The sequence below is a fragment of the Pempheris klunzingeri genome, chromosome 19 (assembly GCF_042242105.1).
Source record: "Pempheris klunzingeri isolate RE-2024b chromosome 19, fPemKlu1.hap1, whole genome shotgun sequence".
Lineage (NCBI taxonomy): Eukaryota > Metazoa > Chordata > Actinopteri > Acropomatiformes > Pempheridae > Pempheris > Pempheris klunzingeri.
In genome coordinates this window covers 12761935-12781233 of record NC_092030.1, presented here as the reverse complement: position 1 = coordinate 12781233, position 19299 = coordinate 12761935, and the positions used below count along the sequence as shown (strand labels likewise).

General features: G+C 41.5%; 1 protein-coding gene across 1 annotated transcript in view; it reads left to right on the top strand.

Annotated features, from left to right (window-relative positions):
- LOC139219087 (mediator of RNA polymerase II transcription subunit 13-like) overlaps positions 1-19299 on the top strand; it is a 70906-nt gene that overhangs the window by 28508 nt on the left and 23099 nt on the right. The window contains exons 3-4 of the mRNA XM_070850878.1: positions 12170-12254; positions 16587-16670. Coding sequence (XP_070706979.1) covers positions 12170-12254; positions 16587-16670 — 169 coding nt within the window. The remainder of the gene's footprint in view (positions 1-12169; positions 12255-16586; positions 16671-19299) is intronic.

Below are 19299 nucleotides of genomic sequence, written 5' to 3'. Positions count from 1 at the left end.
ACGGCAAAAATTGATTTTTTCCCCTGGCGTTTTTATCACCAGTGTAGAAATGCTGATTTTGTTGCAGTACCCACACAATCAGTGTCTCCACAATAGACGGCTTTTCTCCTATAGGGACTTCAGCTGTTTGTTCAAACAATTAGAAATCGAGAAAATGTAATTTTTTTGATACTGAAAGCCTGCACATGTTGATTCTCATTTAGCTTTTGCCAACATAGATTCTTCAGTCACACTCACTACTACATAGATTGTACTTTGCAGGCCAGAATAGTGATTGAACAGTTTTTACTTTTGTGGTGAATAAACAGTTTAATTTTTTGGAAATTTGTAGTTACTGTTCATACTTTGGCTTTTCTACTGGTCCACTATTATAACCAGTTGGGGCTAAAATCACTGCTTGGTGATGCCACTGAAATGAATTCCCACATCCTTTTAGTTTTTTTTTACAATGGTGCTGTTCTCTCATCATCACTGTCTGTTTATCCTTCACCCTCTATAACCACATATCTCGCTGGAATGACAGTGGCCTGAAAAATGTAGTCATAAAAACTCAAAGGAAAACGACACCTTGTGAAGCCAGAAACAGAAATGATCATTTCTGAGTTTGGAGCCTTTTTGTTGAGACACATTGAGACACATGGTGCACAAAATGATATGAACAAACACAGGTGTGCTTGAGTAAGAAAGAAAATATGAATAAAACTGAATCAACACTTTTACCTTGTCTGCTCCACCTTGTCTGATGAGCTCATTAAATTGCCAGCATACAATGAGCAGTAATACCAGACTCTACTAAAATGTGTCTGGTTTGAATTATGACCACAAAATGCAACACAGCTACTTTGTATAGTTCTGTTGTTCAATTATTGTGCAGATTCCACATCAATTAAGCCCATATGTGGCCAGTATAAGATAGTAAATTCAACATGCACTGAATGATAATGTTGTTTTTTAATTGCTAACTAGTGATAAGCAAGGCTTGGCTGAAAAATGTATCCTCATACTGTAAGTGCTCTAAGGAGCGGCGCAGACACCCCCAGACACCTGCCATGAATGAACTGCAGCTTGGCCTGCCTGGAGAGAGAGGAGAGCTCTCCATCTCTCGCTCATCCTTGAAAGAGAGAGAGAGCTTTGTTGTCAGTCTGTCTCGCTCTCCCTCTCTCCTCTCCTCTCCCCTCTAGTGGCAGTTAGGAGGCCCTGTGGAGTCCCGCTAAGCCTCTCAATAGCTGCCCGGCCTCCCACCTCGAGGCCCATTCACTTCTAATGAGGTGCTCAAGTGTCTGTGGCTTAACATGAGGGTCAACACCACAGAAATGGGCCCTTTTACACCGCTGGCTCCACCGCTCTGGCAAACGGTGAAGTGATTAATGATATCATACTCTTATGTTTCAATCAGTAATGTGCATCAGTAAAATGCATGACAAACTTTACCTTTCTGAGCACCAAAGTCTTCATTAATATTAAATGTCTGTCTCCATAGCTTGCTTACACGATGTTACTTGTTATTTGGAATATTTACATATATTAATTTGTATATTCTACATTAATTTGGAATATTTACATATATTAAAGTCTCAGGTCTCAGATCTGGCTTGTGCGTGTGCCAGCACTACTCCTGCTGCTTGACCCATGACACATTCTTTTGAACCTGGATGATACTCAAAATATCAAGGTCCTGAGCAGACCTCCTGCACTTGAGATGGCGTTGTGGACAACAAACAAAAGCCACTTCACTTGCAGTCACTCTCCAGTCTCTCTGGAGCAACGAGTCAAACGCGTCGTTTCTGATTGTTTGTCAGTATCTTTCCCCAGATGTGGTGCTGTGATGTGACCTGAGTACAGGCTGTGTGGTTACGCTGCCAGGGAAAATAATGTGAGCCCAAAGTGAGTCCACCTTCCTTTAATTACATGGATTGCTTCTCAGTACGATCGGGCACGGGCAGAGTTCGGTGTCTAGTTGATGATATGGTTGGTTAGAAAGAGAAAGAGACAACTTAGAAGAAGTAAAAGTGAGAAGAAAAGAGGAGGAGACTTTTGGAGAGGTGATGGCTTCACGTCTGTTTCCTTTTGATGGTATTTAATATTTCCTTGCAGCTTAGTTTTCAGAATTAGCGTCACCGGTTTTCTGCTGTACCGGCTAAGTATTTGTGTTCATCCCTATTTTTAACTCTCCATCTATCTTCATCACTTAGTTTGTCTTCAAGCGTGTGTTCTGCGTTTCCGAGTGCTGCTATATGACTCAATCATGTGGTTAATTGGTTGTCTGGTTGTTGTTCTTTGTCTAAAGCCAAATTTACATAGAAAACAAATTTCCAGAAAATCTGCAAATGGATGCATGTTGTCATCCAGTACTGCTATGTGAATAATAAGAGTTGGGTGCATCAAGATAAAAAGTTGGCATCACCGTTTCTCCAGTTGGGTGCAATTGGGTCAGTGGAAGAGGGCACCAGTCAAATCTATCAAACAATGGAACATGTGATTGCATTTGTTTGAGGGATGTTACAGTCTTCTCAATGGCTCACACAGCATTTTGTTTTTATACGTGATACGCTACCTTTTTCACTCCAGCCAGACATAAGAACTTTTTTCTGCGATATATTATGTTTTGCTGCTTAGAAAATGAGCATAAAACAGGTGAATGGAGACGTGCACATTGCAGTTCTGATGCAAACGTGAAGAGAAAGTCTAATCAGCTCACGTAATCCCTTCACGACCCATAACGTCCATCCAGGGTGCTATGATTTTTATCCAGATGAAGCACAAAGCATAAAGCATCCCAGTGTAAATGGACATATGGATGATACCGTCATACAGGCCACCGCTGCAGTGGCTCAGAAGCAGCTGCTTACATAAATAGCAAACTGTAAATACGACTCATCTTCACCGCATTTGGCTATGTAAGCAGAAATAAGCAGTTGCTGTTATTTTCTGTGTGTTCGGACAAATTAATTGTGGGAGGACACAGGAGACGGTGACAAGATGATATTTTAATGCTGCAATTTGAGAGCCATGAAACTCAAAATGTGAAAGGAATACTAATGTACTAATCTTAATAATAATTTTTTTTGGTTAAAGGTCCCAAGGTGAGCAACTAACCTAATAACTGAGGTTCAGGTACTTGACAAACTTGATGTTTTTGCAGAGCATCCCTAACTGAAGGCAAAGGCCATCATCTAAAAATGCTACGACAAACATAGTAGTATCTATTTTAGTTTGAACCACTCAGGGCCCATAAATCAAAGCTGAGGCCAGTTTTAGAATATAAAGGAAGACTTCAACATTTTGGGAAATAAGCTTTTTTTTTTTTACATGAGCATTTTTAATCTAATGCGAGTTCAAGAGTTTCCCACTTTATTTATTTTTACTTTTTAATTCTGCGCTGAAATCCACGAGTCCAGTATTGTGAGACCGCAGAGACCGAGTGTGTTTTCATGACCGTGTGTGCAAAACAGTTCAGATACCGTGTCCCATTCATTTATTTGTTTCCCAGTGACTTATGGGAAAACACTTGGCACTTAGCACTTAGCATCCCGCCATCCACAGCATCCCAGACATCAAAAGCTTTCTGTGTGGTGTTGGTGTGTGTGTGTGTGTGTGTGTGCGTGTTCGCTGGGTTGAATGAGCTAAGTGACTGTCAAATTATGTAAGGATGTGGGATAATTCTGTTGGCTTTTTCTCTGCATCATAGCGAGGCCATTTTTATTCCCTTACCTTTTCAGCAATGACTTTTAAAACATTTGTCTCTCATTCAGACCTATTTCATTACTTCATCTAGTTTTCTCTTTCCCCCTCTTTCTTGCCATCTATCCCCTTGCATCTATATCTCTATATCTTTCCACTACACCACCATTCAACCCAAACCACTAAACACACGCACACGCACACACACACCGCTTTATAGTAGGTTATATTAGAGAGTAATCTCATTTTTGTTCGTGATGTTGATATAATAACCCCAGCTAGATCCTCTCCAGTCACTCTAATTACACCATTGACTCTGCATTAATACAGTAAATATCCTGTAAATTATAAATTACTCTGTCGACATGCTGTTACAGTAATGACAGACCCTGGAATTACGCACAGTTTCCCTCCAAATCAGCACTGGGCTGACTGGCGAGATGCTAAATAAATGAAAGAGTTTATGTGTCATTTCTGCTTAACAAATTAAAAATAAATGAAGAACTCAAAGCAAGATAGCAAATGTAGAAACATGCGTTTAATATCTAAAAAATTGAACGCAAATTGATCATGAACATAAGCCTGCAGTATAGTGATACATGCCGCGTGTCTTGGTGGCTTTATGAAAAGAATTTTAGCTGTGAGCAGCAGCTGTTTTCTACTGTTAACATGGTGGTGCAGCATTGTGATTTTCTTTGTTGTTTTCAATTATTTATTTTCCTCTTTATTCCCCCCCCCCCCCTTTGAGTGTGTAAAATGTGCAGCTTTGTCTGTGAAATAGATCCCTGTTTGCACATGGAGCGGCTTACTCCTCCAGAGAATCACACCTAGTCACTGTATAGCTCTGTTTCCCTGCTTCTTTGTGCATTAGATCTTTCCAATCTCCTCTTAATCTTGCTGTTTTACACAAGCAGACACAGTAACACTCATCCTTCACATGTTTTCACCTCTGTGTCCTCTCCCTCCTCTCGTCAGTATGCCTCATGCATGCCAGTAGCATAGGTGCTTCAGGCTCCCAGTATTCACTCCAGGTCATCTCTGGCAGCAGCGTGATTTGCAGCAGCACTAATAGCGTGTGAATAAACCTCAATCTGCGTTACTTAAAGCTGTGACATGATATATTTTTTGCATATTGTAGTGTCTGCAAATTCAGATTTGTTCTGCAAACCTCAGCTGCACGCACAGCGAGATGTGAGCCAGGTTTCTACAATGTGCTCACAAAGTTCCTGTTTGTGCTTTACTCTTTCTTTTATTTCAAGCCAAATCCCCCCGTCGTCAGAGCCAGCGAAAGAGAGCAAAGTGCTGTGAATGTGGTGTGCAAAGAAGTTACAAGGGGAAGTTGTGTAAGGGAATATTGAGAGCTGCTGTGTTGACATGGCCTGGGTCGGTGCCAGCCAGCCGTTCTTACCCTCCACTTTGACCTCAGCTCACGAGAGGTGGGGCTTTTCTGGCTGCAACTTGACTCCTCTTCTCCAAGTGGTGCTGTTGGTGTAACGAGACGACCGAAAACATTTACGTTAGACAGTATGCTCACACAGACAGTTAGATATGTCACCAAATGCTTAATGAGTGGGCACAAACTGCAGTTGCTTTTGTGTGCTGGTGCTTAGACGAGTGCATACACTCATGGCACAACACGCACACCCTGGTCCCTTCTCTTGCCTCTCTGCCTGACTCACTCCCACAACTATGCAAGCAACTCCAGCTCAGCACCTAATTGATTCCAGATTTTCCCCTCATCCCTTCGCTCTCTCTGAGCCTCCTCCTCCTCCTCGCTGTCACTGCTGCCCCTCATTCTGTCCATCTTTCTGGGTCTCAGTGCCTGCCATGTGTGCATTCAAATTGTTTGCTAATACGTATGCTGCATATACTTATGAATGTGTACGTGTTGACACGTTTGATGATGTTGTTGAGTGATGTAGGAACGTATGCCATGGGTTGATAAAAGAGCCAGTTAAAGTTCACATTTAGATGCAGTTTTTACGCCCAAAGGAGGATTAACTGCTTTGATACACACACTACCATTAAAGACTTTAACCACAAGTTGTAAATCTAACTTGAGTCCCGGCTGAAATAAAGGCAAAGTGAGTCATTGTGTCTCGAATTCAAAGGTGGTAAAAATTTGGAATCCATTTAATTCAAAAGCCCACAACGTTTCCTGTTTACTGCCCTCCGAATCTGGCAAAGTGGTGGTAGTTTGTTTCCAGGCACGGCAGAGACTCTGTCTGTTGTGTTGAGTTGACAGGTGTCACTAGAGCTAGAGCTAAGGATATCTGTCGCTTTAGTTTGGTTCAAAATGATATTTTACAGCATGAAATCACAATCCATAATTGTAACCTTCCATCTTTGAGCCTATTACATTAAGTCCCAACAAACATATTGCACAGAATGTATTTGCACACAGAAGGGCAATGGAGGATCAATGCAGACATGAACGGAATATTACAAGCATACATAATTTAAACAGTATGTCCAATGGCACAGATTTACTTAAATACACAGAATTTACATACAAGTGGGTAACAGGCACAGTCAGATGTCCACATGCTATCGGTGCCATCTGCTGCTTGATGTTTAATTGACCCCGTCTGATCGTGCAACTTCTTGTGTTTAAAAGAATCTTTCCCATCAGCCGCCTTGATGTTCATGTGACCGAGAACAGGAAAAAAAACAACCAAAAAACAGGAGAAATAACAGACCACAGAGGCCTGCAGGAGTTTGTTTCTCAATCATTTAACAGGAATAACATAAATGACACAGAGATTTAAATAACACTATGTAAGACAGTCCTATTGTTTCAAATTGACGCTAAAGAGAAATCCTGAAAGTTGAACAAAGTGAATAGATTTACGTAAAAAACCACTTTGATCTATGGTTAGTGCAGCAAATGGATGGAGTAAGTTCCATGGATATGTATGTCGGATGGCAAACCAGCTTATTTTTAACACAGATGTTGAAGCATTCATATTGAGTTACTGTAGCAATTATTAAATAATGGGGCCTTGGTTCACCCCAGTAGATAAAAAAACAGAGCTGTTACAGTTCAGAATTAATTAACAGTGGACGTTCGGATGAATCCCTTAATTATCCGACCATGGTGTGATGTAACAGCATCAGCTGTATGGAGCACAGGTCGGGGTCATCTCCCTGTTTTGCCCTCAATAAGCATCTACACTTGTACCAGCTTGGCTTCGGAAAGTGAGGCTTATGGTGTTTTTCAGTCTATTAGCTGTGTGATTCATTTGCAGACAGTGACAGCTCCTGAAAATCATCTGTCCACAACACAGCTTGGTGGAGCACATTTTGTCTTATCACTGGAAATATGTGTCTTAAGCCTCATTAATACTTGATGCTAATCCAATTAGATTTTAGGAACAGATCTCAGAGAGATATTAACTATATTTATGAAGACAGCGATGGAGAGAGGCTGGTGGTTAGACTCCATCAATGTGAAGCATTTTTATTTAACACAGACTGTTGAAGACAGGAGATCCCCCCCAGACTCACACAGTTGGTGTTGGTTGAGTAGAGCTTCAGAGGAGAAATGGACCCTCTCAGTTTAATCTCCTGGATCAGTCTGGGAAGATTTTAATCAGACATCAGAGGTGGTGTTTCTGAACAGTGGGGTAGTTAAGCATAACTTTTGTGCACTTTGCGATAAAAGCAACACATTTGGCACAGATGTATCTTTATATGTTATAAGAAGATATATATATCAGGCTGCTGCAAATTTGGCCCCTAAGGGCACCAAATAGGTACAAAATATTGATGAAAGTTGCAAAAAACTGATTTCATGACTCATGATGATTGCCAAGTTGTTTAAGCTGATTAAATCAGTTGTCAGAAGACCCTCTTTGACTTTTGACTAAAAAGATTCAAAATTCACTGAACTGGAACTACAAAAGATTAAACATGCTAATGCTTGCTTGCTACACTACTGCCAAAGAACCCAGATTGGAAGCGGATTTGATTTACAGGTAACTCCTCAGAAAAGTTCTTGTAACATCCTGTGGAAAACATCCCCTTTCATTACATGATTAAATTAAGGCTGTATCTGTTTTGTGTTTTGTATATTTAGGGCTGTGTAGCTCAGCTGGCCTGGCGGCATTAACTCTGGCTCAGTGCCAATGTAATACAGCATATTATGGCCATATTAACAGCCAGCACAAAGACAGCGAGCTGCTATTACTACATAGGTAAAGACTGTAAGTAATCCCCTCTGGGCTTCTTTTGTCTCCTTGCACACAATTCCTTTTGTTCTTCTGATGTCCATGAGAGTGTTAAATGGGAAATTGGCCCAGTTAGAAATGTGCTGTTTTGCTCGTATCACACTAGTACCTGACCACGGTGGGATATTTCCCCTTTTTTGTGGAGTGTGCAACCCAATCAAGAGATGCAAAAACAATCAGAATTGTTAAGTAATTGAGAGTGACGTCTGTGTTAAGGGTTCATGCTCAAGTGCATGTTTATGATTTGATTTAGATTTGATTTAGAAATCTTACATGTACAAACATTACTTATTATTATTTTCTTACATTTTGGAAGACTTTTAGATAATGTTCTGATAAGTATCACAGTTAATTAATATTGCCCAAATCACCCCCTCCACAGACTCGCACACACTTGTATGTTTCATTTGTTCCTTGTCAAAGTTTAGTCAGCTCACATGTGCATAGGCTCACTTGGGAGACATCATCATCATCATTATCATCAACATCCTTATTCGTTTTTCCCTGTTACCCTCTGTCTCTCTGTTTTGCTTTCTGTCCATCTGTGTAGCCTTGTAATCTTTCTCTCTCTCTCTTGTGAGTAAAAACACATAAGCACACTAAGGCATGTTGCAGTGCACAAGCACCACAGGCAATTCACACACACACACACACACACACACACACACACATACGTAGCGGACACAGACCAACCTCTGCTCAGACATGCAGCAGGGCAGCTAATTAGTAAAGTGGCAGTGGGGTTTGTGTGAAATCACACACACATACACACAGTGCTACAAACACACACATTACCCAGTGAGAGCACATAGCCTGCACAATGCAGAGACACCACCAGACGCCAAGACTGCTGGTGCTATTGATCCAAGACAAATGAGTGAATGAGAGAGAGAAGCGGAGAGAGAGAGAGAGAGAGAAGGAAGGAAGGAAACGTGTGGAGAGGGGTCATCGTGTACGAGACAGAGTGTTGTCACAGCGCAACCCCCGCCTTCTCTCCCCCTCAGATCAATATCATCTTTGTGTTTGTTAGCACAGTACTGCCGTGGTGAGCGATCACTCCCTCTAGTGGCGTGAGACCAACACAGTCAGCGTAGGCGAAAGAGAAAAGACGGGAGGTAAAAATGAGAGAGAGGGGGACAAACCGAGAAACATGGAAAGATAGCGTTAGATACAGAGTGAGATGGAGAGAAAGAGAGGTCGAAATATAGAGAGTATGTAGTGGTGACCCAGTTCCATCACTGCTTGTTTGTGTTTGGGGTGGTTCGGCAGTTAAGAGCATTGAGGCTCGGGGATGGGGGGGGGAGGAAGGTCGTGTGAAATAAACACGCATTTGTGAGGACGTTACCTCACTGTACACACATACAGCACTCACACATGAACACGCAATGTCAGGCCCAGACCATGTATGCACATTAAGGCACTTTGGGAACCAGCTCTCCCACACACACACACACACACACACACACACACACACACACACACTGCATGCATGAAGATGAGCATACATGCACACAATTGATGATTTTGATGCTTGTTGCTCCTCTCACACTTATATGTTCATTTTTCTGCGTATAGCACAAGCACACTGTGACCGTGCACGTCTGTAGTCAATCTGTTTGCAGGCTGTTTGAAGCTACAACAAATGTATTTTCTTTTATCATTTCCCGACATTTTTATCTGTGGATCATAGTTTGGATGATTCCACATTTTAACATGATAAAAATGTCAGATAATGTTAAAAATGCTAGTTTAATTAGGACTTTTTGGTTTTAAATCTGTAAATGTAGTAGTGTGCATTCTGATGAAAACAATGTAAAATTAGGTTTTAAAAATATTTAGCTGATATTATTCATGAGATATATGTTTTTTCTTACTTGGTTAACAAGTTTAGAGCATAATGAGCTCACCCTTTGCATGTTGCACCCTTTTTTCACTTTCTATTATTAGAAACAAAAATGGTATTTGTCTGTATGTCTCAAAATCTGCATGAAAATCATTTTGAAATGGTTCTTATTTTAAAAAATCTCGCTATCATCAGTGAAAATGAGTAAAAAAACAAAAATGATGAGCTTTCAGTTTAATCTAATTGAGGTCGATTGCATCCAGTTCCTTTAAGATCTTTCAGGATGATGCGGTTCCCTGTAGCTCAGGCTGTAAAGAATGATGGATCATGATGCTTTAAAGCTCTATTGCACTTAGCTGTGCATTTAGTGTCTACAGCGCACTTTTCCCTTGGGCCATCTGTGTTCCTCCTCTGATTAACAGGCAGTAAAAACTCAAAACATGGTGGTTACTGACTGACTGTTGGTGAAGTGACAGTTTCATGGTGTTTTCTCCAAGTATACGCCTCACACATCCCTGTGGGGTATCACTGCGTTAGTGTATCAGATCATTGTTTTATTTCACACTCCATTTTCTATATTTATAATGTTAGTGTGGGGTTGTGTGTGCATGCTTGTGTGGATGCCTGACCTTGTTTGCTTGTAAGAGTGATTTGTCACACCTTGTGTTGATATGGTGCAGTGAGCTGGCTCTTTGACAGCTACAATATAAACAGGAGCGTCTAATGTGGATTGCCTGTTTTCCAGGCATCTTAGTATGTGCTGCTACCGCTGTTGGGATTTGTTAAACACATTGCACCTGCTCTTGTAGGAGCTACAAAAGCACATGTACAAATTAGGGGAGCAAATGTGGAGAAGTTTCCTCTAAGTCGATTTCTTTTGGGTGTGTGGTTCAGATTTGTCAACTTTTGGGTGGGAGTGTGGAGAGGATGAGGTGTCAGGGACACAGTTTTGGAGCAACAGGGGTGAATGGCCTGCGGTGGGTCCGGTCATGATGAGAGTAAATGAAGATGTGTTGTGGAGGTTTGGCAGGGTGGGGGAAGAAAAAAAAGTTTTTAAGAGAGGAGAGAAAGAGGGAGATGTAGAGACAGTGAGAGCTAATGAGCTGGATTTGCTGGAGACTTGGCATTCTGCTCGTGGTGCTCACTCTATCTCTCTCTGTAGAGGAGCTGGCTAGAGCGAGCTTCCTGTCTGAGCCCTGAAGCAGGAGTAAATGAGGGGTGGGGGGGTGGGGGGGGAGACGGGGGGGTGCTGGGGTGTTGGAAGCAATAGAACAGAGGAAGGATGAGAAGGAGGAGGGTGAGGGGCGGGAGGGACCAGTGTTGAAATTGAATGCCAGGGCGCCATGTTCTCACCGCCAGCGTTTCCATGGTTACAGGGTAATTCTGGCGAGTAAGGAAATTTCATTCACTCTGGTATGAAGAAGAAGAAGAAGAAAAAATCAGGAGGGAAATATCAACAAAGCAACAGAGGAGGAGAAAGGAAAAAAAAAAAAATTCAGGGAAGAGAAAAAAAGAAGAGAAAGAGGAGTAAAGAGAAAACCTCTACTGGGGTTTATGCCACCCATCCCCCAGGCGATCTGCCTCTGCCTCTGTCTCTCATTCCTTTTTTCTTGTGTATTTCTGTGATGCTTGGTTTGTTTGCCACCACCCTATAAGCAAACACCCACCCACAAGCCTCCAGTTCTTCCAGGAGCCCTGCAGGTATATGGCAAAGAACAAAGAGAAACACTGTTAACTGGCCCGAGTGTGTGTGTGTTTGTGTGTTTTTTTTTTTGGGGAGGAAGGCATTGGGGGTTGGTGCTGTTGTAGGGTCGGAGGGTTAAAGAAATCAGCAGGACGCACAACACGTTTGACACATGTGAAGCGGCTGCTGACATGTCAGAGGCTCAGGCAAAGTGCGGCTCATGTGACCACATTTGTTGTTCGGTGCCTAAATTTCACAGGAAAAATGGATCGAGTTAAAACTCTGCATACTTGCACAAACCTGAGCACACAAGCATGTGTGTCAGCCCGCACAAATGCAGGCACACTCTCTGGCATCAGCTAACTGGGGTTGACAACTGCATGGGGTTTGACTGGGCTGTCGCTGCAGCCAACCTGACAGCTGTACAGCCAAACACCCTCTGTATACACACACACATACACACGCGCGCGCACACACACACACACACACACAACATCATGTTCAGTGTAATTTCTGATATTATGTGCAGGTTTTCTCATCAGCACATGCAGCATGTTTTGACAGAGTGAGCTATAAACACATGCAGTTAAGCGCTGAATCATGTGCTGCTTATTATGCTCAAGCTGCTGTGTGCAGATGTTTTTGCTGAAAATATAACTACTTTTTTTATTATTGAGACTGAGGAAATACTGAGATTTGATATTTGATCAATATTTTCTCCTTTCCTTCCAGTGGCTGAGGAGGGACTCTGGGAGTGCGGGCTGTCCTACGAGTGCAGGACTCTTCTGTTCAAGGCCATACACAACCTGCTGGAGAGGTAAAACCATCGTCATTATACGGGAGAACTTCACGAGCTGCACAGCAGAATGATAGACGGAGAATATGAAAAGATGTTACAGGCATAGATACACAGATATAAAAAGTATAGAAATTATTAAAAGTATAAAAATTGTAGTGGTACAAAGATTTTGCAAGTGATCTCAAAAAAGTCTTATTTAAAAGTCTTATTATATTAAATCTTATTTAATTTTTTCATTTAAGATGCGTATAGTGTTTGACTTTACACTTTATTTAAACCCCATCAGCCTGTAGCATTTATAAGTAGCATATAATAAATGGTTTGTAACATACTATATATAGTTATAAGCAGATATATTAAAGTATTTATCAAAAACTGCATCCCCTCTTGTGGGATACGGTGGAGCAGATAATGTACAACATGTTGTATGGCTATACATGTTAAATAAACATGTAAATGTTCTTATATCTGCATACAAATGAATAACAGGATGCTATAAGCCATTTATTGAATATTTATATGGGACTATGGTGGTTCTAAAAGTGCTTATAAATGCTAAATAATGAAATGAATTTACAGTAAATTACAATTACAATAACTGAAAGCACTTTGTACTTTTTGTTCTTCATACCTAGTTTAATAAAAAATAAATCTCTGGATGCAAATTATCTCTCTCTCTCTCTCTCTCTTAAAAGATAACTTTGATGTTTTTAAACCTGGGCCCTATTTTTTCACATTTTGGGGTTTGAAATTACTTGAAGGTACAACAAGTTTTGAAACTGCTCCAAAGAATATAAAAAAAAAAAAATAAGGTCCACGTTTAAAAACACCAAAGTTACCAATAAAATTTGCATACCAAAATCACAGAGCAAAACAACTTCATGTCTTATTGATAGACAATTTTAGTTTTCTTCCAGCAGCTTCACCTTAATGAAATTATAATCTGAGTGCTGAATCACTTGCTCAAGTACCCAAAGCTCTCCTTTCTGAGTCAGAGCCATCTGTTAAATGAAGCAGCACATATTTGCTCTCTATTAAGTTAAGCATCAGTGATCATCATAGGGGGCAGGCTGAATTAACCTTCCTATTACCTTGAAGCTAACTCCTTTTTATAGCTCACTATTTCAACACAGAAGGGATATAATTTCTAATTTCTCTTTCGTACCAAATGGATGAAATTGACCCCTGTCATTATAATTATTATTATTATTGTTATTATTAGTAGTAGTATTAGTTGTAGTAGTAGTAGTCGTAGTAGTAGTACTGCATTATTATTAGCATTATTAGCATTATTCTTTAATTTATCTATTTATCCTTAGTTTCAATTTTTAGAATCAACATAAATTTGAATTAACCTCATCTTAATCAAACAATTTGTGAAAGAACAGTTATGTATATTTCACTAAAACAGGCACAGAAAAGAACACTTTTGTTAAGAACGGCAATATAAAGTAGTTAACAGTACAAACAGTGAGGATTTCACAAGATGTGTCTTGAGTTTATCAGTGGAAGAGACAAGACTTCTGTATGAGATAGACTAATTTGGGCTTTCAGCGGTCAGGAGAGCTCTGTTAGATGGTCCTTTACTTTTTGAAAATTTCAGCATAAGACCAGAGTACCGGCACAGAGATGAGGGACTGTGGTGGTTGGTTGGAGTCTCAGGATAATCAGGTTTACGGACTGTACAGATGTTTTGTTGAGTTAAAAAAGTGGGACATCTGCCACTGGGGCTACGGTTAGATTGAAAGGCAGCAGGATCTCACATGGAGTGATTTGATTTTATGATTGTTATCAAGTATTCTCGGTGCCTTGGTCAACACAGACGTTTGCATGTGAACGTGTAATGCCATGCTTGTTTCCAATGTGAGCACAGAAACAAAAAGCAAAATGTAACATCAGTCAAATGAATGTAAACTATACACATTGTTGATAGCTTTTACAGTGCCAGTGTAGGCTGCTTGCTTTGGGCAGGCAAACTTGCATCATGCCCACCTAGACAAAAGTTAAGAGAAATAAAGAGCTCAGAGTGTCTCCTGGTCCGATATTGAGATGACGCTGATGTATTGCAGCAGTGGGCCGAAGCAGTCGATGTGGTGTGCAGCACATTATTAGTACTGCATTACTTTGCCAACTGGTTTCCAAAAGTCTGTGTTGAAGGCTGGAGTTAGGGTTTACCTATCAATCAAGCACACATGCTCACAAGCCTATTTCTCTTCAGAGCTGCTCTGATCAATATTTTTTATATCAACAAAGGGTCAGATGCTGTGTAAAGTCAAAGGAGTCGCACATAGAGAAAGACCACCCAACTGTAATGTTCCTCTACGTTCTACAGAGAATTTCTGTGTCCTTGACATGGTGAACAGTTGAGAATTTAACAGCTTAACAGATAGATATTTCCCATAGGAGTCGGTGGAAACCAAAACAGAGCTAAAAGGAGAGGAAACCCCAGATGAATGCAAATGTTGCTCTATGTCTACTGGATGTGTAAACAGGCAATTATTTGTGCCATATCAGCTTAATACAGTGACTATGCCACTTTTGTGTTTATAGATTGTTGCGTTGCTCCCATGTGGCCTCCACGTCACTCAATTAATGCAGATTAGAGCCTTAATATTCGCTTGATAGATGAATATACACATTTTCTAATTTTCCAAGGAGACACGTAGCAGAACAAAAAACTGGTTGTATCTTATTGGCTTCATTATCATCAAGATGTTTTCATTTAAAACTGTGTCTGGTTCCTTTTAGTATTAGTTTCAGCATTTACTCCCAATAGTTGCTCCATGGATATAAAGCACTATTAATAGGACTTGCTATCGATACTCTATACCTTATAATATCACCCGAGCACAAGTAGTACTGATACTTGTTCGACTGAATATCAAATTATTTGGTCAAGCAATACCTGCATTCAAAACTTTTTGAGCACAGATATAAAAAAACAATGACTATTTGTAAGGATTCTTTGATTTAATGCGACGTGTGAGTGGCCGACTACTGCAGCAGCTATAACCCATACAGTCTGTGGCGGTGAAGTTGAGAGTGGTGATGGTAGTTTGTAGTTCAGTGTGTGCTGAAAAATGCCGTAGAAAGCGCATGACTATACTGCACACCAGTGGTCTGATAAGAAATAAATTCATAAAACGTGAAAGGATTGGAGGAAAAAGTGAAAGAAAAATTAGGAATATGAGTAACATGACAAGGCACCTCACCAAGCATGGAGAGGAGGTATCAAATGAAGTATTCTATTGGTCCTGATATTGTAGTTTTTAACCATTCCCTGCCCTAACTGTTATCAGCACTGACTGGTTTGTGTATTGGCCATAATGTGACCAGTCCACGTTAAAGACATAAAGTTTTGGTAATGTTATTACAAGAGAAAGAGAGAGATCCCATTTCATTATCAATAAGCAGTCATGGTCAGATAAGAAAACGCGTTGATAAGAATGCACCAAAGATGGTAGAGTCGGAGGCTGGAAGCTTTGGATAGCTGAGCCTGGCTGCGTGGAGAGGAGTCCATCAAATCATTTTGTAATTCCCTGACCTGGGTCAGAGGATCCAGCGGGGATTCCACTGGCACCTGTACACAGAGACGAGTCAAAGTTCCGAGCGTGAGTTTTGTCTCTGAAAGGAGGCTGAAATGAGGTGAAGAGGTGCACAGATGGGGGGATCGCCATATAGGGAGCATGGTGACTGAACTGTTTGATGTGATCAAATTTTGATCTGATGAAAGAAAAGGGTTTGGAAAGCTGCGTGTAAAAGCGCACACCACTTTGGGGAAAGCCGATTAGCAAGAAGATTGCCCTTCCTTTTCCTGTGCACTTGTCATAAACTCCATAGATCAGCCGAGGCGCAGTCCTTTCTGCAGTTTGTATGCCATAAATAAAATCATAAAACACTTCTAACAGGCACAGAGCCAAAGTTAATGTCAATATTCAGTTTTGCAGGTCTTGTGGCTTATTTCTGCTCTAGATCTGGACCAAAAAATGGATTCAACTTATGCAAGGTCAACTAAATATAAAAAAAAACAAACACTTTCTACTGATATGAGCAATGAAATTCAGAACAAGGCCAGAAACTGCTATTGAAATAAAGTCTGCAATGTTATGAAATCTTGTTCCACCAGAAGCTACAACATCTAAAATCCCTTTCCAAGCCAAGATAGTATTAGTCACATGATTTTTATACGGAAGCGCATTACACTTATTGTTCAGCTGTTTCTTTAAAGCGGTCGTCCTCATGTACATATGTTAAACCATTTTCTCACTCTGTTCAGCCCTTTCTAATGAATGTCGTTTTTTCTTCTCCTCTTCTGTTTGCTCCTCTCCCTACTTCTCTTTCGTGCTGCAGATGTTTGATGGACAAAGGGTTTGTGAGGATTGGGAAGTGGTTCTTCAAGCCGCATGAACTGGACGAGAAGTCTTTAGGCAACAGGTAAGAACACACACTCACACACACACACACACACACACACACACACACACACACACACACACACACACACACACACACACACACACACACACACACACACACACACACACACACACACACATCCCTCCATGCCCTATTGTCATTGGACTTCTTCAGCATGTTTTGTGTCTCTGTGCCCACGTATGTTAGGGTGTGTGTGTGTGTGTGTGTGTGTATGTCACAGTGTGACACAGCTAGGCAGTGTGAATGGCTTTCATGTGATTCAGTATTTGTCGGATCTCCTCTCCTTGATGTTCCAGCGGCTGGCTCGTGGTGTGAGACTGTGAAAAACCAGGACAGTGAATGGTGGTGAGAGGTGAGAGCTGTGCTGAGTCGAGCTCTCGCAGCTCTCTCTTTCTGGGTGAGGGGAGGGTTGTGTGTGTGTGTGTGTGTGTGTGTGTCAGTGTCACGCTGTGTAACTGTGCAGCCAATGTGGGAGACAGACTGAAACAGAGTAAAAAGAGGGGTGGGTGTGATGACAGTAGCTCAACTTGTTGCTTCAGCCATTATAGTTCCCTCTCACAGCTCAGTCTGCCCACTTCAGCTTCTCCTGCGGGTGAGGATGCAACATTCCTTACATCTCTAACATAGCTGTGCTCAAATATTGAAATAAATGGCTCCTGGGAAACCGCTTAACTGTCAGATGGCTCATTTCAGAAATCTGTTAAGAGTATTGCTTAGGGGCAGTGAAGACAAAAATCATCCCTCTATTTAAAGTTTGTCGTTTTTTTAAATGGAAAGCTGTAAACTGGATTGCCATTCAAGTTTGGTGCAAATTAAGAGAGCGGCGGGTGGACGTCTCTCAGTCACAAAAAAAAACGCTATAACCAAACTTACGAGTTACCAAATGAGAGTGAAGCAGAGAGATTGCAACTGAAAGATCAGTAAATAACACATATGTGGGAAGAAGGAAAGTGTGAAGACACTGGGTCCTGAGTGTTTGTGTGTGCATACAAACATATGTTGAGTTTATACTTTCTGAAATTACACTCCGGGCTTCAGTGATTGCAGAGATTTACATTTGCGTGTATCTTTTGTACATCATGTAATTACTCTTGAATTTGACAGCGCCGTATGAATTTGTTGTCAGTTGGTACGCCCCCTGCTGAGCCAATCCTGACTTGTTCTGTCTGTGAATTATTGAACATCATGGAAGTAGAGACAGAGAGGGAGAAGGAGAGAGACATTCTTGACACAATCATATACTAATCTTACCTAGACGTTTGCACTGGTCACACTTTTTCATGCCTGCACTCTGCGGCTGTTGCATGTATCACATTGTGCAAATGAACCATGACATTTTTTCTTTCCACATATCTCCACTGCTTGCTCCCAGCACACATGCAAACACACATACTGTCCTAAATGCCCACACACACCCTCTCTTGTTCCCAGAATAGCAGTGCTGATCCACACTTGACAGTGTGAGCCGTAAGAACCCCTGCAGATCCCTGGCCATCAGTGTTTTCATGCCATGAGGGAACATTGCTCAGTTAGGCATACACTGACCTCCTGCCTCAGCTGTAACCAGCTCCTTTGTCTCTTCTTCACTCCCACACTGTGCTGTTTATCCCCAACAGGGGGCGCTTCAGCGCTAATATCCATGCCATGGCCCCTTATCCGTGCCAATTCCTGTGCCTTGGCACTGCTGCCTTTGTCAGGCTTATCTGGTGTTTATCGCGTATGTGTCCCGGGGGCACGGCGAGGATTGGCACATCCAGGACACATCCAACCCCCCCCCCCACACACGCACACACACACACACACACACACACACACACACACACACCACCACCACCACGACTCCTCTCTCAGCACAACACTCGTGCTCTCTTTGTGTCTGAATGGGAGGAAAGCACTCTGGGTTGGTAACGGATTGCATCAGACACTGAGGGGAGTGAGAGAGAGAGTTACAGGGATGCAGAGAGAGTGTGAGAGAAGAGGCACGAGAGAGAGAGAGAGAGAGAGAGAGGAGGAACAGGCAGGAGGCTGTGTGTCTGTGTGTGTGTGTGTGTGTGTGTGTGGTGGGGAGGTGGGGATCAGAGTAGGTGGGGGGTTGTAAATTAATCATTGCTATAGACGGCTGAATGGATGTATTAGAGGCTGTCTCTCTCATTAGTTCAGTCAATTCTATGCATGCCAAGTACAGTACACAGTATGTTTGTTAATCTAGGTGCTTTCTTTCACATTACTGACCATATACTCATGCATGACTAATGCACATATTTTACAATGAAACAAAGCTACCCTCTGGTACGTGACCATGGAACAGAAACAAGTTGCACTACTAGTAGAAACAATTTTTTAAAAATGTCTAAAATCCTCTCCTCTCCTCTCCTCTCCTCTCCTCTCCTCTCCTCTCCTCTCCTCTCCTCGGGGACCAGTGACATTGAGATATTAGCCATCTCCTAGGCAACAAACATTTTGTGTTAGGCAGCATCACAAGGTCACGGTATCTCCAGAAATAAAAACGAACAATATGAAAAACATTTCCTCTTTTCTCACCCCTGTTCCTCTGTCCTCATTTTACCAAAACTAAGAACTGGGCATGAATCTTCTATTAGAAGACCTGTGCGATAAATTTACTGTT